This window comes from Cygnus atratus, chromosome 1, assembly GCF_013377495.2.
Source record: "Cygnus atratus isolate AKBS03 ecotype Queensland, Australia chromosome 1, CAtr_DNAZoo_HiC_assembly, whole genome shotgun sequence".
NCBI lineage: Eukaryota > Metazoa > Chordata > Aves > Anseriformes > Anatidae > Cygnus > Cygnus atratus.
In genome coordinates this window covers 23,164,122-23,190,208 of record NC_066362.1, presented here as the reverse complement: position 1 = coordinate 23,190,208, position 26,087 = coordinate 23,164,122, and the positions used below count along the sequence as shown (strand labels likewise).

General features: G+C 39.6%; 1 protein-coding gene and 1 long non-coding RNA gene across 2 annotated transcripts; one reads left to right on the top strand and one right to left on the bottom strand.

The window, feature by feature from the left end:
* Window positions 1-1,233: 1,233 nt before the first annotated feature.
* On the bottom strand, window positions 1,234-15,002 carry GPR37 (G protein-coupled receptor 37). Its single transcript, XM_035559375.1, has 2 exons — window positions 14,349-15,002; window positions 1,234-3,058 (listed from the first exon to the last, which is right to left on the bottom strand). The coding sequence occupies exons 1-2, from the start codon at window positions 15,000-15,002 to the stop codon at window positions 2,240-2,242; spliced, it is 1,473 nt and encodes a 490-aa protein (XP_035415268.1). The 3' UTR covers window positions 1,234-2,239.
* LOC118254263 (uncharacterized) lies at window positions 14,477-25,858 on the top strand. The gene is made up of 3 exons (XR_004780631.1): window positions 14,477-14,607; window positions 23,447-23,634; window positions 24,944-25,858. It is a non-coding gene; the product is annotated as an uncharacterized LOC118254263 (long non-coding RNA).
* Window positions 25,859-26,087: the final 229 nt, after the last annotated feature.

The window sequence follows — 26,087 nt, the reverse complement described above, 5'->3', positions numbered from 1 at the left end:
AAACAAAGAGGTTTTTTTGTTTGGTTGGTTTTTGGCCCCAGTCGTTATGAATTTTGGCACCTAAAAAAGAATAGTACAAATCAAAATGCAGAGTTGAGAATATGCATTTGAGGAGAGATGGGCACCACAGTGTGGAGATTTGGGCTTTATCTTTTCTTTTTAATACATTTCACAGTTTATTGAATGTTACCAAGCAAGGTGAAGTCAATGAAAAGTTTATAAGAAAGGGACAGTTCCCATGACTTCAAAAGTGGTTGAAAATCTTACAAAATGATTTTTAAAATTTTTAGCAAGTATTTCAGCACGACCTAAGCAGAATCACTTATGTAAATTTAGGCAGACTGCTTTTGGTAGAGCTTAATTCAAAAATCAGAAACTCAAGTGCATTTATATTCAGATTCAGAGTATGCTGCTTTTCAGTTGAATTTGATATAGGTTAATACAGCAATGAAAAAGAGGAAATACTGCTTACCCAAGCAGATACAAAGATTAAAGATATTTTCAAAATCTACAAAGAAAAATAAAATAGACTACTTTCCAGAAATTACAGCAAGTTCTTTAACATATTTAGAGGCAGGTACTGGGAAGTAAGACTATCAGTTACTGTCAATTTCAGAGGACAAATGCCTGTGATTTTACTATTGCAAGTACTAATGTAGTTTTATTATTTATTTAGTTAGTATTAAAATATAAGATTATTATAATGAGTTCTGTTCCTTAGCATGTCTACTCTTCAGCTTGCTGCCCAGCGTAAATATGAGCCAACTTGCTTGCCAAGAACAGTCTGTCTATTTCAGCCAAGAAGTGGGGCAAATAAACTATGCTGGTACGGATAAGCGCTTTCCAGTCTCTGGCTGCTTATAACAACCTTAGATTTTACTACACCGCACTGTTGCTTGCAGTGTTGACATACCCTCATTTTAATGAGGCTGTGGACGGCAAGATACCATCAGCAAAACACTCTGTGGATCTCAAGAACAGCTTCAGAACTGTGAGCTGCTAGTGAATAGCAGTCTCTGTGGGAGCAACATGATTTATAGTCAACATACAGAGACCCTGTGATTAATATTCATGCTACATATCCCAGAATAAATAGATGCGAGTCTGATCCAAAGCCCTCTGAAATTGATGGAAATCTTTCCAATGGCTGCAATGAGCTCTGGGTCAAGCCCCAAGTGTCAAAGTGTGTTTATAGCTTAAAAAAAAAAAAAAAAAAAAAAGAAATTCACTCCACATTTTGCAGTCCCTCATGTTTATTGTTGGCAAACTTCTGGCAAAAGAAAGCCTTCCTCTGCTGCCACGGGACTCCCACCAGAGCCAGCAGAAGTTATATACACAGAGACTAAGGACATAACCCCAATGTAAAACCATTAACAAATTGGAAAGAAACTTGATTTTGAAACCACACAAGACAAATTTTAGTGAGAAAGCAAATCTTTCTTCTTAAGAAGTACAAAATAACTCAGGTTTTGTATACCTGTAGGTCAAGAAGGAAAGTTTCAATGAGGCACATTGGATCTTCATAATATACATTTAAAATCCACTCATGTAAATCTAATGTCATTATTACCATCTTCCTTAAACACCCTATTATAGTCTCCAAGGGTAAGTACACGAATATGGCTATTTAAATTATTTTATGCAAAGTAAAGATTTTTTTACTTATTAAAGGAATTTAATACTACTTAGAAGCAATCCTTGTTAAATGCAGATTGACAAGGAAGTTAAAGAATAAAACCTCATTTATTTTTATGCTACTTTATAAATTTTTCAAAGTCCAAGAATTGTCACAATAGTGTACAGTAATTGGATTAAAACTACCTTCAAATACTTTCCAACACATCTTTGACATTAAACATCCTGCAAAACCCACAATGTCTATATAATCATGTTACAGTGATTATAAAAAACTCATGGAATTAAATAAAAGTGGACTGATATGAATTCTCCTCCTTAAGCAATAATATCCTAGCACCATACAAAATATCATGATTTAAAACTGAGTACTGGCTCTCTTTCTCTCCTTTTCTTTCATTTTAGTAACCAAACAGAAATTATTTTCCAAAGCATGACTGTTAATATGCAGATTGGATTCTGAGTAGTTTGCAATAATCAATTCTTTTTCTTACACTTTGCTTCCAGAAGGAAAATATGAAGTTAAAAAAAAATAAAAAAAGAAAAAAGAAAAAAAAAAGAAAGAAAAAAGAAAAAGATACAAGAAATAAAGTCCTAAGGTCAATTAACAGTGAGTCCCCACAGAGGCAAAGGTAGACATTTCACGACGGATGGTGCTGAAAGGGGAGAGCTCCAGTTCTGTGGTGTACTCATTGTCATTGTCATCACTTGTCACTGTTGAAGGTTTCTGGATGCATTCATCACAGCAGCAACAGCAACACTCCATAAAGGCCCGGCTGAAAGGTTTGCACAGACAGAAAAGGAGGACTGGGGTAACACAGGACTTAAAGAACAAAAGGAACTGGCTAATGAGATGGAGGAGATCCATAGTCTGCCGAGATACCCCTGTGGACATGTAGGCAGTCACAATGTTGCAGATGTTTTCAGGAATGATGCAAAACCCATATAAAATGGTCAAAGCCACTACTGTGCAGTTCATCTGACTTTCTAGCTGAATTTGTCGCTTGTTCCCTCTTGTGCAAGCCTTTTCTGCCCTCCTGATTTTCCTTGCTGTTACCAGGGAGCAGGTAATAGTGAAAAGGGTAGGCAAACAAAAGTAGCAGCCAAAGTACCACCACAGTCTTGCCCCATCGTATGTCAGAGCTAACACGTAAATGGTGTCGGGTAGGGCGGTGGATATCTTCACCACGCACCGCTCCCCAGGTGGGCTGCCACTGTATTCAGGGTCCTCCTTTGTCAGCTGGCGCAGCACAACCTCCGGCAGTGCCAGCAGCAGTGCCCCGACCCATATGACGGCCAGCTTGGCAGTCGTCGAGGTGCAGTTCTCAATCATCTCGTAGTACATCTGCACGTTGGTGGCAGCACGAAACCGATCAATGCAGAGGGCACACAGTGTGAAGGTGGTGACTCCAAGAGAGGCTACCTGCAAAGGAGAAAAGGGAATGCAATTTAATGCAGGTGCTGCCTGGAAAAAACAAACAAACAAACAAACAAACAAAACAAAAACAAAAAAACCTGCAACAACAACGAGAAAGAAAAATAAAGGACAGCTACAAAGCTACAGCCCATTATTTCTTAGAGAGTGAAAAAACTTCAGCTCCTTCAAACCCCACCCTGGTCTACCACCAATGGCAGTCTTTTTGGAGGTGGAAGATGAAGGCCTGAACTTGCTCAGGCAAAAGAGGGAATTCATTCCCTGTACATTGGATGAAGTCTCTTACCACTGAGATATTCCCTGAAAGAAGGTTGTACTCTTCCATAAAGAGAGCTCAATTTATAATGCCAAGTACCAATTAAGTGTAGCTCTCAAAACAAGCATCACAGGTAGGACTTAGCTTCCAGTGTTTGCTGAGCTACCACACCACATGCGTCCTAGAAGAATACATCCTTCTGTTGTTCTCCCCACAAATATCACTTCATCTTGATGTCATGCTCTCATGGAAGCTCATGCCAACATCCGTGCAACTCTGAGTGACAGAAAAATTGGAGAACTGACCGTTATGCAAAACTAAACCTCCCTCCATTTTTCTGAGGGGTGATTTTCAGAAAGAACCCACCATAGAGATTGAAATGAAAGTCAAAAGGGGAAAGATGGTATCTTCCTTCAGCAGAATTTCAAAGTTATGCCCCCCTCACATGTTTGTCAAGCATGCAGGGGATCATAATGTCAAAACCTTAAATATTTCCAAAGTTTAGGAACATTGTGGATTAAGCATTCACTGAATGGAAGAGGGCCCCACAACTGCTGTTGTGGACTTGGGCTCAAGTGAAATTTTGATCGGGTATAGGTACATAAAGCCATCCTGGGATCTGAGTTCTAAAAGACGATATTTGAAATCTTCAGACTTCCAAAACCTGTACAAAACCAATCTTGTCTACAGTAGTTAGGCTTTCATAATTTATCTTCAACATTTCACCTAGAAAAATTTTCAGGAAAATCTAGGCCAAATTTCTTAGTAGACATCCTGTGCAAGAATATATTGCAGGCCAGGAAAAATGGCAGAATTTCTGATGTTTATATGATTTAAAGATGGATTGGACAGAGCTCTCAATTATATACTGTAAGGAGAAAGTACAGAACAATGCGTGTGTCTTCTAGCTTTAATAAACATAATTCTATGCATGAATAGAAATCTTGTACTGTCATGAAATATAATTTCCTATCATTTTATCCTGTTTATAATTAAATTTCCTAAAAACAAATTTGCAAGAAGACTATATACATTTTGGACTAATCCTATTTCCATTAAATTCAACTTCAGTTCAAATTCAAAGCAGAACTCCCATTAACTTCAATCAGAGAAAGATTAGGCGCTCTGTTGCATTCTAATTCATTTATTTTCTTGGGTTTGTATGCTTCTGTTATGCTGGAAATGTGTTGAAGCAAAAGACAAGAAACTGTTAAATAATATTCCTAATAAATTTAAAGAATGCTTACTTTTATCATGCATAAGCCACACGTCTGTGCAATTAACTGAGAGATCTAGGGTAACATTAGGCAGTTTGCTATAATTTTTGCTTACTTAAATTTGATGCTTACTTAAATTTCATATTGGTTCATTTCAAAATACACTCTAATTTCCAACACAATTTTGAATTATTCCTGTTTATGCATCTGTTGTATAAAGTTCTACAAAGATAGACAGTGCAATTATGCACAAATATATAACCTTATTGTTAATTTTGGCCTTCTATATTTAATGGTCATATCAGATTGCTAAAATTGAATGTCACTGAACAGTATTAGGCATTTGGGATTACAACTGTTGGGCATTGCCTTAGTTGGGTAATTTTTTGAAACAGATTCCTAAAAGATGGAATGCAATCTTTTATTAATTAACCTGCAATGGCAGGAATAGTTAATGGTGACAAAGCAGTACTGTAAACATTTTTAATAGGCAAACCTATTGATTCAGGGAGTTAAAATGTCGGACAACATTCAAAGAAAGCTTGGTAAATACCAGTAAAACACAAAAACAGCTAAAGACAGATTACAGTTATAGGGAAATCTTAATGAACAGTGATAGCATTAGCAAATGACAGATAATTTCCATGTATCACTGCTGAGAGTCAAATTTCCAAATCTAAGACCAGTGACTTTGTTTGCAAAACATTTCAGTGTGTGTGTGCAGTCTTCAAATTCCTTAGAGTGACAGCAAAACCTTTAGCCAGAACATCCAACTTGAATAACAAAAGGGTCGGGACTGAGTTCTCTACAATTACAGGAGACAGGGAAATCATTGAGACTCAGAATTGAATAGGGATTGAAATAAAAGTCAGCAGAACAGATGAAAATCTGAGTTTTTGTACATTAATGTTTTCCTTCTCAGCTCTTGTTCTAATGAGGCAATGTGAGCATCTCCCCCCTGCTCCGCAGCACACACACGCTTTTATTGTTTTAGCACTCCGTTACAAACAGGCTGTTATACAGTAGCTAAGACATTAAAACTCTGCAGCTGTTAAGGTTGGTCTAATGAAAGAAGACATGTCTACCATGAACAAACATAACCTACGGGGCTCCTGTCACATTAATTGACCAGCAACTTGGAGGCTTGAGACAGTGAAATAGAGCAAGAGGAAACAACTAAGAACAGTGGAAGTCAGCTTCGAAAATTCTCCCATGGATTCACTGATCAAGCAAGATTAAAAAAGCAAGTGCTTCTCTGGAACAGGCAATGGTTTCCTATTTTCTGTAGATTAATGAAGTTAGTGATGCCATGGAAAAGCCTACAAAAAACAACCAAACAGAAAAACAATTCCAAGCAGATGAACAAGGATTCATTCCTGCTGACTTGTTTAAAGGAAGGGTGGATTCATTCCTGCTGATTTGTTTAAAGGAAGGGTAGCAATTCAAGGGTCTGACTATTTGCCCTCCTTTATTTCTCCCACATTGTAGAGTATGAGTAATAGCCCACCAAATCAATGGGTGCCGCTCGTAAACTATGTGGGCAAGAACTGGGACATGTATTCTGCATGTACATACAATTCCAGTTTGTGGATGTTTCTTCCTACCAGTCATACTAAGAATTAGTGTTAAGATGAAAATGTGAAAGAAGCCAGAGAAGTTTCCCTTTTTTTATCTGCTTCATTGCTCTGGTATAAATAACCACAGAATGAGTGCGAGTAGGTAAAGGAAAAATTATCCCTTTTTGAAGTAGTGTAAAGCTGCATGTAGTTTAATGGTGCTCTTCTTGTTGTAACAGCTGAGTTTTTGATACACATTTGCACTCAATTCCAACAACCTAGCGGGAAATGAGGCAAGGCAAGGGTGAATAAGGCTCAGTAGTTTTTGATGATCACTTAGTTGTCTGATGTATTTCCGTATGTTCCCTATGAAGAGCCTCCTTCAGCCTCTAAACATTGGGGTGACACTGGTTTATTTTTCTCTTACTAGATGATATTAGAAAGACACAGATATCTAACTGAAAGACCATTAATCTACTTGGAGCAGGTAGGTGGGAAGTAACCTCAATTGAGCTGGACAGAGAACAGCTATGTAAGGGATTACCTGCATACACATACAAAAGAAGGCATTGTTGTTACAAGAGAGACTCTTAATACTGTTGCTCCTTTAAAAGAATTGACAGGGATGTTACCAGGCACAGTGGTGTTCCTTCAAGACACTGTGTAAACCTTCAGCATTAGCTCATCAGCTGTTAGTCAACTGTGTCAAAACTTATTTGGGGAACTAAGGCCACTGAAGGCAACAGTAACTCGTGAAATGCTCGGCTTAATTGCATCGGTTCTCCTCTCCATCCCTCCAACATACCCGTTCCCCTTTCATGAGCTTTAACAATTACCAAAAGGTTCCCAGGCCTTCCCTGGCCTGTCCTACTTCTCCTCCTGGCTGTGGTCCCACAGTGCTTGGCCCCAGCCTCTAGGAGCAGAGCCTCCAGCTGGCCAGGGAAGCAGTGCAGGTTTAGTAGGGTAAGCAACAGCAGTGCAAATAAGACTCTGAATTCTCAAACACTAATACCTGTTTGGCAAGATCAAGAGAATGAAAACAAAAAGAAAAACAAAACAAAACAAAACAAAAACACAGAAAGAAGATCAGCAAAAGGTCACAGGTGAAAAAGTCAATGAAAAAACAATTCTGCGAGTTAATGACAAAATGAGGTTGGGTCACTCAGTCCAGCAAGATGAAGACCAAGAAATGATATTGCTGCTGTCTACAAATAAGTCTATGTTGAGATGTAAATGTTGCTTAAGCTGAAGGACAATGAATATAGCAGAATATACCAACTGGCCATGAGCAACTTGAGGAAATGAGAGGTACCATTAATCATCCAAAGCATGATGTTGTGGAGCACACCTTCTGATGGAAAAGTGAGGGGAAAAAGTTAAAATAAAGAGAGATGTAAAGAAGTGGCTACTTCTACCAGCTGAACTGGATTTTCTTTGTTACAAGACAGGAAGAGTGTCTAAACATTTCCCTGTAGGAAACAGGAAAGCTAAACTACAGAAAAGTTTGATGACTACCACCGGCCCAAATGTCTCTGAGCTCTCAGTGACACCCCCCCTAACCTCTTTCTACCCATTTCTGTCATACCATATATATATATATATATTTATTTTTTTTCCCTGAATCATTACAGTCTATGGTCTTATGATTGCTGTTCTATACCCACACCAAATTTCATAGCTTTGGGACATGTTAATGCAACAAACCACAGTGACTCTTGCAAACTTTTCAGTTTTACATAAGATAAACAAAGCTAGTACAGACTGAAATATTTGTCTTGTGCTACTCTACACTTACAGTAGAAAGTCCAGTAATAAGATTGGGCTAGTAAAAATAAAAGGCCATCCTATTGCAAACAAATATTTAATTGTTTAATATAATCTAGATTTCTGGGTTTTGTTTCTTCATTTAGGAAAAAAAAAAAAAGACACACACAACACCAAGAATGACAATCGTTACTACAAAAGAACAAAAATGCATAAATATAATCTCTTTATATTTCTTACATGAAGTTCTATGAAATATTAATAGTTTCATAGTATTTCATAGTACTCATATTTGTTTTAAAAATAGGGAAGGGTCACTCAACTAGTTAAAATACTGATGTGGTGTGGCAGAAGTAATCCAGGAGCTAAGGAGTACTGGGGCTGGGATACCTCTCTGACATTAGTATTCAGCTTAAGCATCCTGGAGGAAAAGATAGCTAAAGATAGTTAAGGTGACGTAACTATCTGAAAAGCTAAATGGTAATTCAGGAAACTACTATCATGGAGATGTTCCACACACAGAGAACAATGGGTACAATACAGCTGTTTCCTTTGTAGTACTTTTGACATTCGCATCAGGGAGATATAAAGCATGTATGCTCTGTGTGTTTCCTATCCTTCTATACATTGTAAGAGTAAGAATGTTCAGAATTAACTTCTAAGAGCAGTTCTTGAATTCTGTTTGAAGCAAAAGCCAACCAGATTATCAGGGCACTGGAACTACTCATTATAGTACAAGACATGATTATTCAGAAATCTGGAAAATCACAGAACACAAAGGGCTTTAATTTTTGTCCATTTTCCTATTTGAAATCTACCATGCCACCTTACGAGTAAATTAAATTTACATTTTTTTTCTTTAAGAAAAAAATGAGCACTGTTCTCCACTAAGGATCACAGTCTCATCACTCTACACAAGTGATTCCTGCAATAACTCTTAATATTAACATGGAACCGTTGCTAAAAATCTGCCTCTTCCTTCTTTGTTGGAAAAATCTGGTCATATGGAGAAATGACAGCCCTGTGCTCATACTAAAGTCAATGGTTCTGGGATGGCAGATGTTGCTTTATTCTCTCTACACATATGTAACTTAAATATTACTGACCTAATTTTAAGCCTAGTCTGACACAAATTCATTTCCATGCTGAAACGCCAAAGTTTAAGCCAAAAGCAATTTTTTTTATGGACAATTTATAGCCCCCTAAGGGTTTGCAGAGGAAAGAAAGATTGACAGAACAGCAAACATGGCAGCTACTATCACCGTGCTGTTAATACCTAAAGGACAGAGACATATTAGCACTTCTGTTTAAAAAATATATATATATCTATTGTGTGATAAGTACTGAAGGTATTTTGCTCAGTAAAAGACACATGCAGCCATTGCCCTAGAAAACTTCCCGTATGAAGCTTTGAAATTGCAAACTTCTCTGAGGATCTTTGTCTATGATCCAGAGGACTTTCTGGAGGTTCAGGAGGCTAACTCTGACTAGTGTTAAAGAAGAGACATAAAGAAGATACAGAACAACAAATGACTCAGACAAGACAGATAATACATAGCTTTTAAAAAGTCCCATAAAATATATATTTCATTTGCTAAAGTGAAACTTAAAATAAGGATGTCTTCTGACAACTTTGGAACAGGCAGAGAATAGCCACTTCCATTGTGCTGCTGACTTGCCCCTACCAAGCAAAAGAGAGAAAGGGGAAACAGCCTTACCTCAGGATTGCCCTGGAAGGGTCAGCTCCAAGTAAGAAAAAAAAAAAAAAAAAAAAAAAGTAATTCATATTCCAGACCAAAACAAATCAATCCTTACACTTTCCACTACGAATACTAATGTACTAATTGTGATAGCTTTCCTGAGATGGAAGTTACCTACCAGACCAGGGTGATGCCACAAACTGACTACTAAAAGCATAAGTAGGGTCTAGGCACTGGATTTCAGAGACTTCCACAATCAGCTTCCTCCAGAGTCAGGCCACTCTCTTAAGCACAATATGGTCTAGATGAAGACATCTCAAACTTTCTCCTTCTCTCTCTTTTTTTTTTTTTTTTTTTTTTTTTTTCCGGTTGGGGGAATGTGAGAAAGGCAGAAGACCTCACTCTGAGTGCACAGCTGAGTACCTGTGACTGGACTTGGAAATTTTCTGCTCTGTGCTGGACTGCATGAGACCATAAATTAGCCTCTGCAAACCCTTTTTCCAAACCCTTCCCCAGACCTAAATCCTTATTCCCTCACAGGTAGCTTGTCTCAGTCTGCCAACATAGAAGTGATGTCTACTTCCAACTACTGCCCCCAAACTCATCGAGTTGCTAGTGTAACCTCTAAGAGCAGAATGCACACAATTCAAACAAGCTTCTTTTTAAAGCCTGAAAGACAGCTTGTAGTCCCAGTTAACACAATCCACTTTCATCTTAGCAAGCAGCTCTGAGCTTTAAGCAACTTACTTAACCTCTTCACTATTGGCTTCCAGCATTAAAATAAATAAATAAAAAAAAAAGCTACTTCACAGGACTGCTATGTTTAATAGCTGTGAAATATTTAGAAGCATAGTAAAGCTGTTTGTCTATATCCACACTTCTTTCTATTCAGGCTTAATTTAGAGTTGAGAAAAATGCAAACCCTAAATATATAAGTAGGTGAACAGAAATTATATTGTCCTATTATTTGTTTTCTTTTTTTTTTTTGTATTTTTTTTTCCTAGTTCTTTTTCTGAAAAGACTGGGTATGCTTAAAGAAGGAGCGGCAACGGATTGGCAGGCCTGTGGAAAGAGAAGTAGCCAAAGCCATTGTTTTTTGTATTGTTGTTTACCCTGTATCTCCTGATCCTGAGCAATGTTGACAAAAGTATATGGAAGGCAACATACACACAGACACGTCATGCAGATAAACACTTCAGACATGGTTGCCCAAAGCTAAACTTCTAAAGAATCTTTAGAAAAGTGGCAAAATCTGAAGAACTGAGCAGAGGACTAAAATTGCAAAGGAGAAGCGCATCTCCACACATCCTTACGGGTAAGTAGTTGCCCCAGTTTGTTCTAATTCCCTTTCCAGTGAGTGGACTCAGATCTACTCTGCCAGGACAGTGCCATCACCATAGTCTAGCGAAGTTCTTGGTGGAGTTAATTTAATCCATAGGAGAATGAATTCACTCAGTTTCTTCCTTGGTCATGCCTACAGCATTCCATATGCAAGTGGAACCATGACAGTTTTACAAGGAAGGTACAAGTTACCAAACTGTGATACAATATGTGACTGAAATGTCTGCTTAATATACTTGGTCACAGAATATCTTTATTAGGTATGGGAAAACTACCCTTTAAATAAATACTGTAAAGATTTTCCACTACTGGAAGCTCAACATTTACCTATTCAAACGTACTTGAAGGTATCATAAAACGTTTTCCCCAGAGTGTGTGCATATGTGTTATCACTGGCAACAGATGCTTTGTTGAAATTCTGCACAATACCCATTAAACAGCACAAATAAAAAACAATTGGCCACAGGAGGGCAAACAAAGAAAGCTCAAGGTTCCTTATTTGGATTACTTGAAACCTTTGAGCATAACACAAAGCAGGCTTGAGTTACATTCAAATGATGTGATCACTACATCAGTTCCTCTGGATACTCAGATGTTGCCCACTCCCTAGTCCTGTGCAGTTCTCAGAGTACAGGTTAGCACGACAAGAGAGCTCAGGCCAATAAGGCTCCTTGATGCTTGAAAGTGAGATGATATATCTGGATCTACAGCTCTGGGGGAGACATGAAGGTCCATAAACAGCATATGAGGAGAGTTGGCATGCAAGAATGCAGTGCAGAGCATGAAACAGAGATACCTAAAGAACAAAACATGGGGTAAACTTATAGAAAACAGTGACAACAGGTTAAAATTTGTAACAGATAAAATTCTTCAGGACAATGCTTCTGTTTCTGTTCCATGAAGGTCTGGAAACCTCTCCTGAAGGTAGCTATCTACAACTTTGCAAGGAGCTAAGACTTTATTCTCTCTTATGTGAGAAGGGGATGAGCTGCTCAGGTGAATTACAAGGGAGAAGGCAGTGTCATTCAGCTGTTAGATGAGCACACTACTCACTGCTGTGAATAACCCTTGCAAGACCACAGAGTATTGGCTGCTCATAGGGCAGATTTCGTGACATGCTCCACATCCTCAGTGTTCCTGGTGGTGTCAGCGTCACTGGATAATGCCCGTGAGGTTAGGACTGCAGTCAGAAAGTGGCAAACTTTTGCTCTAACTCCCTCCTCTGTCTCAGCAGGGTCAAATTCTGATTTCCAGGAGAGAGCCCTTCTCACCAATCTCAAGGCAAGCCGGGAGGCACAATTCAGTATTGGTGCTCAATATGTGTCACTCATGCCTACAGCTCTTACAAGGAGGGGGAAATCCAGCCTTTAATTTACTGCTTCCTGGGTGATGAATATATTTTAAATTCATGAGTAGAGTAGTTAATGGGTGATTAATATACTGTACATTCATGAGTATTATGTTTAATACCTATTGAGTGAAAAGTATACAATTCTGGGAGCAACATGGTATCCCCCAAGGCTGTCTCTCTTCAGATGTGTACCTCAGAAATAAATCAATTAAATTTCCCCCAGGAAAGAAGATAATTCTTTACTTTTAGACCCCAGCGATAATTCAAGATAAGACAGGCACCATTCTGTTGGTCCATTGTGATTAGATTGGTGCCAGTTCTTGAAAAAAGGTTCAACTGTAGGTATCTGATGAACTTTAAAGTGAAAAAATAAGGTGTCTTTAAAGTATAGAGGGGGGTTGGCACCAGCTGAACATTTTCAAGATTACAGTTTTGAATTTTGGCTACTACAGATCAGCACAGCTTCTTTCAGTTTAATTCAGTGATGAAAGTGTAAAATCCAGAACATGTGTATATTGGGCAGTCCTGACAACATGCCCCTTTTTGACAAGGCTAAAATATTTCCAGACTAACAACATGAAAATAAAACATATTTGTGTGATTCTAGAAGATTATATCTGTTTCTTACACATTTAAGTTAGTGATAACTTCATTATAATATGAAGCTTTGTGCATTTTTCTTCCAGTCATGAAGTGGCAAACTCTTTATTGCCCAAAGCTGAGCAGCATAAGGAACTAATTTTGAAAAAATGGTATGGCCATGCAAATCATTTCAGTTATTGACCTTTAATTAGAATCATTATTATGAAGAATTACTCCTATCCTGTATCTGGATGCACCAAAAAAGGTTAGGAAGTGTGAAATGTCACTAGGGGAAAATCCTGAAATACTTAAACTACAGTAGATGTGTCCATTGAAATGGTTACCCTTTAACTGAAACACTAACTACTTATTTTGTTGGATAATACAGTATCGCCAGACCTGGATTCAGAAAGTTTAAAAGCACCTAGCCAAGGCTATTATCAGTGAGTATTCTCAACAAATACATTTCTTCTTTATTTCTTTCCAAACACAAATTAAGTATACTCTGAGTTTTTCAAACCACGAAAAATGTTATACTATTGGTCTTGAATTCTTGTAAGTGTAGCACAGCTCCACCCTTTGTCCACCAGTAATAAAGTGTATCACACATGAAAGAAGTAATGGCAAGGTAGTGGCTACACACCTCACACATCTTTCTAAAGACCTTATTGAAAATATTGGTTGGCAGTTGTACCGATGTGCTATGGAAACTGGTATTCTGTGTATTAACAACAATATAATACCCCACCCTCAGTATCTAGTTCTTAGGACAAGAGAATCAACAGTTATTTCCTCAGCTTTCAGTTACAGAATAAAGCTGAGCAGAAGGCTTTGGGAACATAGCAGAGCCAGCCAGCATTACAGGCTGCCACCCCACCACCAAGCCTCTCCGTTCAGTTCCAGTAAATAAATAAAGCGGACAACCTGAACGCTGCCGGCAGGACTCCAGCCAGCTGGCTGACAGCTTCTTTGACAGAGTCTCTGAACAATTGCCAAGAAGCTGTGATTTGAATGGAACTGGAGTCATCTTTTTTTTTTTTTTAAGATAAACCAGATAAATAACTGTGAGATTTGAATGCTGAATTATAAATTAAAAGCACATATATCACATTGATGTTCATTTTTGCAATCACCTGCTTACAACCTATGTCCAGTCCCCCCTTCTGCTTTCCTGAATCACTTCACTTTAGAGAAAAGGAAAAAAAAAAGAAAAGAGAAAAAACACCACACTTGAAATCAAATTTTGAGAGGATTCTTTGCCTTTCGGGATGACTGGGAGGAGTGAAACTTCGGCAGAACTCTCACCAATGGAAGAGCTAGATGGTCTCAGTTTGAGGCTGTGGGAATCCCAGCGCTGCTGGACCCGAGTCGCGGAGTCCCTGCGGGGCTCTCCACCAGCAGTGCCCAGGAAACCCGAACCGGGCAGGGAGCAATGAGGGAGGCACAGAAGGGGTACCCGGGGGGCTTCGCAGAGGCAGCCAGGCCCACGCACAACCACCCACCACCATTACCTCGATGTACGGGACGATTTTGCAGGAGAAGTCTTCTAGTAGCCACTTCTTGGTGAGCTCCTGGAAGATGACCAGCGGCAGGCAGAAGAAGACGATGAGGAAGTCCCAGAAGGCCAGATTCGCCAGCAGGGAGTTGGAGATGCTCCGCATGTAGTAGTTGTGGCAGACGATGCACATCACTGCCATGTTGCCCATGATGCCGATGCCGAAGATCACCACGGAGAGGCACATCACGGCGTAGGCTCCGTACGACTCCTCGGTCAGCGGGTAGAAGGGGTTGCGGAGCCGGGCGCGGCGCCCGGTGCCGTTACCACGACCCCCCGCGCCCCCCTCTCCTCCTCGGCCCGAGCCGTTCAGGGGCAGCCACCGGGGGCCCCCCGCCGCCCCCAGGCCGGCCCCGCTGCTCCGCGCCCGCCTCTGCCCGGGCCCCGCAGCCCCGCAGGTGCCCCCGGGCCCCGCCGGGGGGGCTCCGCGCCCGCGGAGAGCAGCGGCAGCCCGGCTTCCAGGGCCGGGGGGCGCCGTGGCCGGCGGGGATGGGGGGCGATGAGGGTTTTCTTGCAGCCCGGAGCCCGCAGAGGGGAGCAGGGCGCAGGCGGCCCATGAGCCCAGCACCTGGCACAGCAGCAGGGCGAGGGGAGCGCCGAGGGGCCGCATGGCCGGGGAAGGCGGGGGGGGGGGGGGGGGTCGCCTGTTCGCCTTTCAGAGGAGGCGGCCCCCACTCTGAGCTGGGCTGGGGGCAGCCCGCATGGCTTCCCGGCTGCGCGATTCTCTCTGCTCGCCGCCTCCCGGGGCAGAGCCGGAAAGTTGTGGCGCCGTCTCCGCCGCGCCGAGTTAATAATGTAGCGGCTGCGGAGCCGGGAGGACCCCCCCCGGCGCTCCGCCCTTTCCCGGGACCGCTGCCTCCTCGCCCCGTGCCGCCTCTTTACAGCCTGCCGCCGCTGCGGACAGCCGCCGGCTCCATTGGCGAGGAGAGGTCTCCGGTGGGAGACACCTCCCCTCTCCCCGGGTAATCGCCAGCGCTAATTCCTCCTCCTCCGGCAGCCTCGGGGGAAAAACAGGTTGCTGCACGGGGCTTGGGCTGTTCAGCGGCTTTGCAAAACTCCGACCGAGATAAATCACGCAAACGCTCGCACGGCGGCGAAGTTGCTGTCGGTGGTGCCGGGCTCCGGGGGGACACAGCCCGGGGAGAGACTCCTTGGGATGCTCCCACCCGGCAGCAGTTCCCGTCTGGCCAAGCTCTGCCCGGCTCGGTTCGGCTCGGTTCAGCCCGGCTCGTTTCGGCTCGGTTCAGCCCCGTTCGGCTGCCGGGTATGCGGGCGCGGCGATCCCGCAGTGCTCAAGCGCCGCCCGGCGGTGCTGCGGGTCCGGTCCGGCCGCGCGGGGACAACGGGACCCAAGGGGGGCGAGGAGGGGAACCCTCGGGAAGGCAGCTGGCGCCTGACCCCCCGAGAGCATCTTGCTGGGGGGCAGAGGGCGGCTTTCCCCCCGGGGAACCAAGCGCAGGGGTTGCCACTGATGGAGACGGTGCTGGAAACATCACCCCCGCGGCTGAGCGGCATCAGAAGCGGCCCCGGATATTTTCAGTGCCTGGAGAGAATGCTCCGTGTTTCTTTCCTGTTCCACGTGTTTTTAAATGGTTTCTTTTCTTGTTTTTGTACTGTCTGGTAAACTTTGCAGCACTTTCTTCTTGCTGCTCTGATTTTTGTTTAATTCGGGTGACTTCATAGCTTAACAAATTTGAATGCACAAAACATTTTGTTGTAAATAGCCTTAAGGATCCTCTGTCACTCTAGTTTCTAATTTAAGAGGCTTTGTGTAGCTTATTCCCAACAGGTTTAAAAGTTTAAAACTTTCCCCATAAAGCAGTTTGAGAAGCATTCATCTATATCTTTTTATTATTATTATTTTATTTTTTTCCCAGCTTAAGCCATTTGATTTAGAGATCACAAACTTAGACAAAGCTGCCAGAGCTCTGTGTTTCAGGGCCTGAAATCAGGACTGTGGATATAATAGTCCTCTAAACTCTTCTCTTGTGGGCCAGTCTTTAAAGTCTTTAGATCCCAAGCATGTGGGATGTGCTTGCAGGTTAGTGCTCTGACTTTTTGTGTTGGTGATCAACAAAGAAAACCACGTGAATCTGCAGAAGTAGAAAATACCCTTCATGTACACACTGAAGCCAACCTGTCAGATGCAATAAAAGAGACAAGACTGCTGCCACTTTTTCTCAGTGGGGTAGAGTCAAACTGTAGTGTCGAAAGGATCCTTTCGTATGAATTGTTTGTTCTTGTTTGTACAGACACAGCTGCACAAAGTCACCCAACTGGCAGAAGGGTAGGCTTTGGGTAGAGTACTCGCTAGGTTGACCTTGCCATCAGCAGAGAGAGAAAAATGCCGTCCTGAGAGCCTTTATCCCTCAGAAATGTCAAACGTGTGGTATAAATTGATGTCTGGAGATGCCACTTGTGCACTGTCCAACCTAGAAGGGACTTAGAAAATTATTTTTGTTTGAAAAATGGACCTTTCTGTGTCTAAAATTAGTGAGTCCTGTCCACTCAAACCCAGGTGTCATGCCATTCCACGGGGTTATGGCAGTTGCACTCAGAACACAAAGGTCTTCCTATTCCTGAAACTGTTCTCTCACACATGGAGCTGGGTGTAATTGTGGGAAGCTTAGGGTGTTTCTAAGCATATGAGAACAACTGTAATAAATTTGGCACTGCTGTGCTGAACGTTCCTTAATGTAAGTTAAGCAATTTTATTCTTGTTCTTCCTTAGCAATATAAGTGTCGTCTCATGCAGTTAAATAGTCAAACTAATTTTCAGGCTTCCTAATAAATAATATTGTTCATCTAACAAAAATATCTATGAAAAAAAAAGGCAGGAAAATAAGAGAATGGTAAATGTTAGTTTTTTTTTTTTTTTCTTTTTCCCCTTATTTTTTCCTCCCATTTGATTCTTTGGAGCTCAGCTGGTCTATAAAAGGAGTTAATGATGATAATGAGCTTACATTTACTGCGCCTTTCTTCCTGAAGAGTCCCAAAGGGCATTACAAACAGATATGATAAATTCACTGCTTGTTCTTAAAGGATACTGAGGAATATTGCTTCTGGCTTTTATATGGAAGGAGCAGACAGCAGTTAGCAGACGTATTGCCCTTCTGCATACTTCTGGAAGAAATATGGATCCTGAAGAAGAAGGTTAAGCAGTGTTTGGTTTACGTCACTGATCCTTTAATGGTGAGATAAGAACTGAGTCCTGCATAGGTTTTCCAGTGTCAGCAGTCTATCTGCCTTATAAGAGAAAATTGATTTCTGAACACAAAAAAGGCCTCATAAATTATTGTTCTCTGCTTACTATTTTGTCACATTTCTCCTACTTCATTAATATTTGGGTTGTTACAAAGAACAGCACATGCAAAAAAAGATTTGGGTTTTGTAGCCTGTAGCCATATAACCCTGCCTGAAATGGAGGATCTTGTCGTATTTATATAGGAGTGATGGAAGTGTTCTTCTGGGCTTTTGTCTTGTTAAAACATTTACATAAAAGGGAGTCAGAGGAATGATATTCCCTAGAGGTTTCTTATCTCATTGAGGCATAGTTTTCTGTAGAGTTAAGATTGACATACTGTCTCTGCACCTTACCATAATTACTTAATTCTGCCAGTCTAGAAAGGCCCTCTTTTGATGGCTTTAAGAAGAATTACTTTGCTGTTATGATAATCCCCTGCTTATTATTGCTGCCCTGTAAGATGCTGAAAGTTAGCATATGAAGGTTTGGCTTTCCCAGTTTCTTTGATCTCAAATATTTAATTAAAAAATTGCTGCAATCTCTATAATTTCCAGTTTGTTTGCTTGTATTTTTGTTTGTTTGTTTTGCGTATGTCCTGTGTCTTTCAAATCAGTTAGTTATTTCTTATGATAAGATATTCCTTTAGGATAAAGCTCCTGCTCTGTCATATTGTGGTGCTGCCTCCAGTTCAGTCAGGCTTTCACAACTTGTAGTGTGCTCTTCTTCTGAAGGAGTTATACATGTTTTGACAATCTTTCTACCCATTCATGCATCAGCCTAGAAATAGTCTCATGAACCACAAGCAGACAATTATATTTATAACATATTAAAAAACAACAACAACATTTTTTCACTGCTAGATGAGGGAACTAAAACTAAAATTTGGAGATGTTTTTGCAGCCAAAAGCTATAATAAGAAATCTGATAAACATGTTCCTACATAAAATAAATAAATAAATAAATAAATAAGGAATTGGAAAGTTTTCCAAGCATTCATTCTTCTTTGTTGGTGTTCTACAACATTTCAACTATGATAAAGAAATCAATAGGCTTTCAGTGCTTGCAGTGTGGGGTGTTGATTTCTTTTTTGACACTTCCAATACTCATTAACAAAATGAGTGATACTCCTTGCCTGAATGTTACTGAGCTGCAGTAAAAAGGGATTAATGTTGCCCTTTCTAGCCCTCCTCAGGGTTCATATTCAACAGTTTATCAATGAAGAAGGCAAAGAGCAAATTACCAAATACAGTTTTTGTTCTTTGATTTTAAACTACAATATGCTCAGACGCCTTACACTACACTCTCCTTCCTCATTTAGGCAAGTGTAGTAGGATAACTTTTTTCCTTGCTTTTGATAAACTGATCTGTTGACACTGTCCTCTTACATCTCACTGGGTTTTGATGTGTATCACTTTGTCAGAAACATCAGTATTCAGAGATAATTTATTTCTGTGATCCAGTATCATTGGGACTTTTTTTCAGACAGACCAAAATCCCCTAATCAATGAAAGGCTTTTGTCGTTGAACTCAGTTGCTTATGTGGCCGAACCAGACTCAGTGATAGTGAATAAATGTTGAAAACTTTAAAGTTGAAATTCAAAAAGGAATTTAAAGTTTAATGATAATATTGGGTATTTCTTGTAATTACTGGTGTGATTCTGTATTTCTTGAGGTCCTTTAGGAAAACTTATGATGACTCTTGGGTATAGATTGCTATTTCTTTCTAGTTCCACATTTTAAATTATAATACTCTTCCTTTTAACCTTTCTCTTCCTCTGAAGTTTGAATTTTGTTTTAAAAGTTAAGCATCATGCTCGTATCCCATTGTACAAATAGATTTATTTTTAAGGTTATTCTTGTTTTAAGACATGATTACCAGCAACTTTTCTGTTATTGTTAGCAATTGTTAGCAATAAAAAGAAAAGTGATCTATATTACATGGAAAACTAAAGTGTGATTGGTACTTGAATTACTGCTTTTCAGTCCTATTTTATTCAAATGACAGAACGATATACAGAATATCTAACAACATTCATTGTTGGAGACAGATGGAGTCAATAATATTTTAAAGGTGAATTACTTGGACAATAGGTTATATCTATATAATCTGAAGTCAGGGGAAAAGAGTATCTATTAGTGGTGAATATCCTTGATAGACCATGAGGGTGAAACCATGAGTCATGTCCATCCGCATCTAATCATTCTGTTTCAGGCTGTCATGTTTAGCATCATCCCTTTTACCTGTGATCATCTTCACAAGTTTCTGTGCAGGAAGTATTCAAACAGATAAAAGATCAGTAATCTACAGTACTAGAGGTGAGATGTGAAGACTTTTTTTTTCTTTGCCTAGCTATGGAATTCAAATTCTTTTCAGAACAAAAACTTTCCTTTTTTAGAGTTCATTCAAGATTTTTGTTCTGCAATTGACAAATGATGTAGAGAGGCGATAAAAGTCTTATGAGTACAGGTTGAACCCTTATGGATTTATTATTTTTTTTAATAGTAGCTGGTGTCAGCTTTCAATATAGCAGATTTTCTACAATATCCACCATACTGAAATTCTTTTGATTATCATATTCTAGAGAATTCATAGAAGTTTTTGCTTGTTTTGCTAGTTGCTTTATATAAAATGAATTTTCCTATTCTTTCTAGTCTTTTTACTTTCCTTATGCAGAAAAATGGCCACAGTTCTCCTCACTTTCTTGGTCTCCAGGTCTGAATATTTCAACTCATTTGGATTTGAATCATAAGCCCTCAAAACCACAACCTGGCATTCATGTCTTCAAGTCATTCTGCCCTTGTGATACAGATAATCATCAGTTAGGTTAGTCACTATTTGCATTGGTTTATTATTTAATATAAACGTGAAGTTCAAAGGAAATTAAAAGTCATGAACTGTGTGAACTTCTAAGCTGTGCTCCATAAATTAAAAAAAGAGATGTGAAGCCATAATAAATGTTTCAGAGCTGGTCTGGGAAACCCAATGGAAGAATGAGAGCTCCACCATTTCCAGTCAAACTGGAAACTCCAAGGAAGGAGTAGTTCATAGGCCCAAAAGGTTTTGGAAGCACTGCTGTCCTTGGGATGGCCCAGATGGCCCAGTGCTTCTTCCACCACCATGTGCATTCCAGCCCAGATGGTGGTAGCAGTGGTTATCTCTTTCATTAGCTATGTGTAGTAAAGAAGAGATGACACATTGTTATCAAGCACGTGAAATCATTTTCTTCATTTAGTTCTCAATTTTTTTTGTCTTCAGTGCATTTCATATAGTGACCATTCTTCTGATGCTTCCGATGTAGCAATGATTGCATTAGCTAATTAGCAAGAGAGTGAGAAGAGAGAGAGAGAATGGGTAAAGAATTGTACAGTGTGAATGCAGGTTTGAGTAAGAGAAAAGGAGGCATGATAGGCAGTGTGCGTGTGGCAGTTGGTGGTGGGGTCAAGGAGTATGTATGTCTCAGGGTGGCAGAGGCAGTTGAATTGCATCAATGTGTTGGCTTTGAACAGCCAGTGCAGCTATAAAGAGAAATGAAGAAAGTGAGGGGAAGAGGTACAGCAGACAAGAAGGCTCCGGAAAAAAAAAAAAAAAAAAATTAAAAATCATCATCAGTGAGGAAGAAGGAATTCTCTGGAAAGAATACGAGGAAAAGAAAGACAGTTTAAGGAATAAAATGGAGCAGGAGGGCCTACAGAGATGGTGTAGAAGCAACCCCACCCCTGGAGAGCATGGAGGAGACAATCTGTTGTTATCTTCCAGTGCTGTGGTCTTCTCTCCCTCCTTTGTGGCCCTTGAGCTTTTTCTCAAGTTTGAAATGCTAAAATGTACTTGCTTGTAAACACTTAAAACATTATGTTTGCTCCATGCATTGAGGGTTTTCTTCCTTCCTGTTGCATATAAGGCTACTAAATATGCAGCCCAAGCATACATTAGGTTTTGTGTCTAACAAAGTGCACTCCAAACCCTCATATGTATGCTGCCTTTCATTCCTAAAGGTGAGTTTAGGTCACTGTTTTGCCTACGCAAGATATTTGGTTTTCTGTTGTGGGCTGTCCTTTCACTAATGCAGTACCTTAGTAGCTTGATGCTGTCTTTTTAGGGTTTTTTTCTTTCTCTCTCTCTCTCTTTTTTTTTTTAGACCTCAGTTTGTTGTTTTCTGCCTGTGGTTTTTTGATATTTTTTTTTTGCCAGTTTAGAGTTGCTCCAACTGTAGTTTCATCTGCACAGATCATTTACACTTTATTTACCTTTCCTTGCAGCTTTTTAATGAAGTTATTAGAACAAGACACAACTTTATACCTTGCAGGAGACCCACTGCCTACCTCCCCACAATTTAGTGCAATCCACCGCCCTTTCTCATCAGCCTGTGTTTGTGATCCTTCAACCTGTTTTCAATTTACATGACAGTGCTTATGTCCAAAGCAATTTTAATTCATTTTGGGAGATTTAGTGAGACACTGTATTAAATCCTCTATTAAAATCATGCTGTGTATCTTTCATCCAGGATTTCTGCAGTTCTATCAAAAAAGCAATCACGTTTCCTTGGCACAACATGTTCCTTATGAACCCATGCTGCTTATTGCTTATTGTTCTATTATCCTTTGAATCTTTAGTGAAGTGTTTTTTTTGTTGTTGTTGTTTTGTTTTCTTTATTTTCTTTTTCCCCTAAGCACTTGTTCTGTTCTTTCGCATAACAGAATATACTTGAAATTAGACTCTTGTTTAATAAACCACTCTTCTTTCCTTTATTGATGTTTGAGGCTATACTTGCTATACTATGTAACTTTTTAGAAATAATTTTCAAGGGCTTAGTATTTTCAGTGTGTACTCAGGGGTGCCCTTAACCTGGGCTATTTGGCAAGATGTTACTGTTTTCCTTACTTCTGTGCTACTTACAGCATATTTTTTTATTACTGATTTTCTATCAAAACTTCTGCTTTCAGTAAGGACAAATAATAAGTACATGTATCTGGGAGTCACGATTTTTGCTTGCCTCACTCCTATCAAATTAGCCCTACTTTCAGACTATGTTTGCATTTATTTTATAAGTTTTAACAATTCTCTTGGGTATCATTAACTTCCTGGCTTTGTCCTGAAAGCCACTGAGCACTTGGCGATGCTCTAACAAAATGTGTAAGAATGTATTTACTTTCCATCACCAAAAACATTTGACTTTGAATGACGAAAAGTATTCCCAATGAATGATTCTTTGGAAATGACTCTTTGGGAATATTTATAGATCCGGGTTCAACACAAGATTTTATGCTTTGCTCTTGCTCATACGAATTCTCTTCTCCAGTTTTTTTCCTGAATACCAGCCTACTCTGTATATTTTGTTTACTTTCTTCTTTATAAGTAAATACTTTGCCTTGGGGAGAAGAGTTATTTAAAACTCTATGATAGATTTCATACGCATTCTCCCTTTTGTGTCATCTTTGTTCAAAGTTATGCACAGATCCAAAGTCTGTTAAAGTCAGAGAGATTATTCTTAATCACTGCAATGAATTTGGATCAGGCCCTTAGTTGTCAAATCTCATATTTTCTTTAGTTTGGGGTCCTCTTTTCTATTCTTTTCATTTCTCTCTCTCTCTTTTTTTTTTCTTCTTCCTTACTCTCCTGCTTTTATATCCCATTGTAAATTGATATCTTCTGAAGGTTTACAATTACTACTACAGATCTACTAAGTGCATCTCATCAGCTGGAATGTTATTTTTAGTGAATTTTCATGTTTTTCCCTTATGAGGGACTATTACCTCTTTTAGATGTAGCTTGATTTTCTATATTTGCATAATTTTCTGTATTTGTTTTACAGGCTGAAATTCTTGCCTTCTATAGCATTGTTCCAATTTGCCAGCATCTGTTAATGAGGACATAGTATAAATCCACTTGTAATGTCAGCAGGTCATTGAGGAGAAGAGGCTGTCAGGGACGCCAGCTCTTCTGTCACTGGTCTTATGAATCACAGATGTCCTGGACCACACAAGGCTTCTGAGAGCATTGGTAAATGCTGCTTGTGCTCATGTTATATTAAGCTGTGCTTTTTTCTACCTAAATAGCATCAGCACTATTTCTGCTTAGGTGGAAACCTCAGCCTGCTGCATGGGCTAATATATTCTTCCCTTAAAATTGTCAGTGAATACCCTACTTTAAGTACACACCATCTCTGTCAAATGAAGTATAATCAGAAGGCACCTGTTACCTGTGCCCATTAATAGATTGCAGGATGCTTTTTTACAAGACAGGATATCTTCACATTGAGAGTGCTGTCGTACTCCATACCAGAAATATCTTCACTTGAATGAATGACCAGTAAAATGGGCCAAATTTTTGACTGTAGCTGTTCTATGCTAATTAAGCCAAAGACACAGGGATGGAGTAAAAGCAATCTGCCTTTTAACTACTCTGATTCTAGAGCTTCTAAACACTGCTTTTTGATTCAGGGATGCTCACACAAGTGTGCTGTGTACCAGTATCTGCAGCCCTCTTTCCTCCTGGGGGGTGTCACAGAGCCATCCTAAATAGTGTTTGGCAATCAACAATTTTCTTAAATCAAGAAAAATCTCACTTGTCTTGTTTTATCTGCTTTTTAATATATACTTCATGGTATAAAGAGACCAGGAAAACAAGGACAAAGATCTGGTTTGGTGGCTATAAAGAGCATTAGAAATGTATTATTGACCTCCCAAAGAACTTAATTCCATTGGAGCATGAAGAACCTATTCCTCTGGCTGGAAGAAGAAACGGCTGGAAGAAGTGTTTAAAATTGCCTTAAAATGATAAGCCAAAATCCATCAAATAATCTAAAATCCCTTATAGATATATATATATTTATATATATATATGTGTATATATATATACAAAACTATGATTCAAAAGAAAGCTAATAGCATTTATATTTCTCTCAAGTTTTCCTTGCAGGGTGTAAGTTAAGAATTATTTTAGTTTAATTTATGAAACAAACATTATCTGTTGATATGGTCATTTTTTGCTCTTAGCAGCCACTGTTAAACTGTATTTCATCTGGGTGCTGGCAAAAAAAAAGGCAAAGGAGAACTAGCTTGCTGCAGAGTCAAACATATGCATGTGCATACTTGCATCATATATCTTCAGCCTGGCTGACTTGTACTTTACTGTGAGTGAAGATTTCTGTCTTGCCCCCTCTGACATTAAAAAAGTAATAGACATCAGGAGTGGTTTATGTGAAGAACTTAAAAAATATATTTAATGAATATTTTAGACTGGCAAGGGCTGTGCATTTGTGTTTGTGAGGATTCTGACGCTTTTTTTTTTTTTTTTTTCTTCAATACAGCCTCATAGGTTAGCTCAAGCCACCCACCTGAGCATTGCTTAAAACAAGGAGTTGCTCTTTCTTAACCACTGGCAGGGAAGGCTTTAGCTGGAGCCAGGAAGTAGAGCACAACGCAAACTGCCAGCTTGTTAGCAGGAGGATCCTGACTTCATTGAAGGCTTTGGATTAATGACTTCAGACAGACAGATGTGAGACTCTTAGGCCATGTGTGGGGGAGAGGGGTTCTCTTTGGAGGGCCCTGGAGTACTCTTGGTGGTAATATTCCCTGAAAAATGCAAGGCAGTAACAGAGCAGCTGTGAAGGGAGGCTGGCAAAATGGAAGGAAGAATATAAATATTGCAGATGTCTGTGTGGGGATGTAATGCACAGCAGCTACTCTGAGTCCATCCAAAAACCCTGTGCTTTCTTTATGTTCGCTGTATAAATTTTGAGCTAAAATGGGTTTCCAACATCTGCGTACAGTAACGTTACCAATGTATGGTTGTTAATGGCAGTGATCTGAGTTTCCCATGAGCCTTTGCTGCAGGAGAATGGATATCTTCGGGGTAGAAAATTTTATAAAACACCAGATCTGTCACAGCAAATCCGTCAGGATTATTTCCTGCACACTAGCTTTCCTGCTATGCTATCAAAAATAAATAATATAAAGTAAAATCTAAACATCTTCATCAAGCACTTATAAATTAGGGGATACCCTCCGGGGCACAAGTCACAGTATGTGCATTTTATAATAAAATATTTACATATTCTGGGACAGCTGTATAGTAGAAGAGAGTATGATATTAAGCAGCATTTGGAATGTAATTGTGCACATAGAAGAGCAAATAGAAATGTTATAGAGTATTTCATAGTGTGGTTATAAAAATATTATGGGAATATAAAAATGCATAACACTAACATCCTAAAATCTAGTTATAGATTTTCTCTTTTACAGATTGCATAGTCCAATTTAATATTCATTTTATTTGTATAATAATGTATGTTGTAAATACATGTATGCACATATACTGTTCTACACAAACACATGCTAAGCCACACATTTGCTAAAGTATATTTATCACACTTTTTGTTTTGTGTTGTATATTCCTATTAAAATCAAGAAAGTAGAGTCATATTTTCCCTCTAAATTCATAACTCCAGAAAT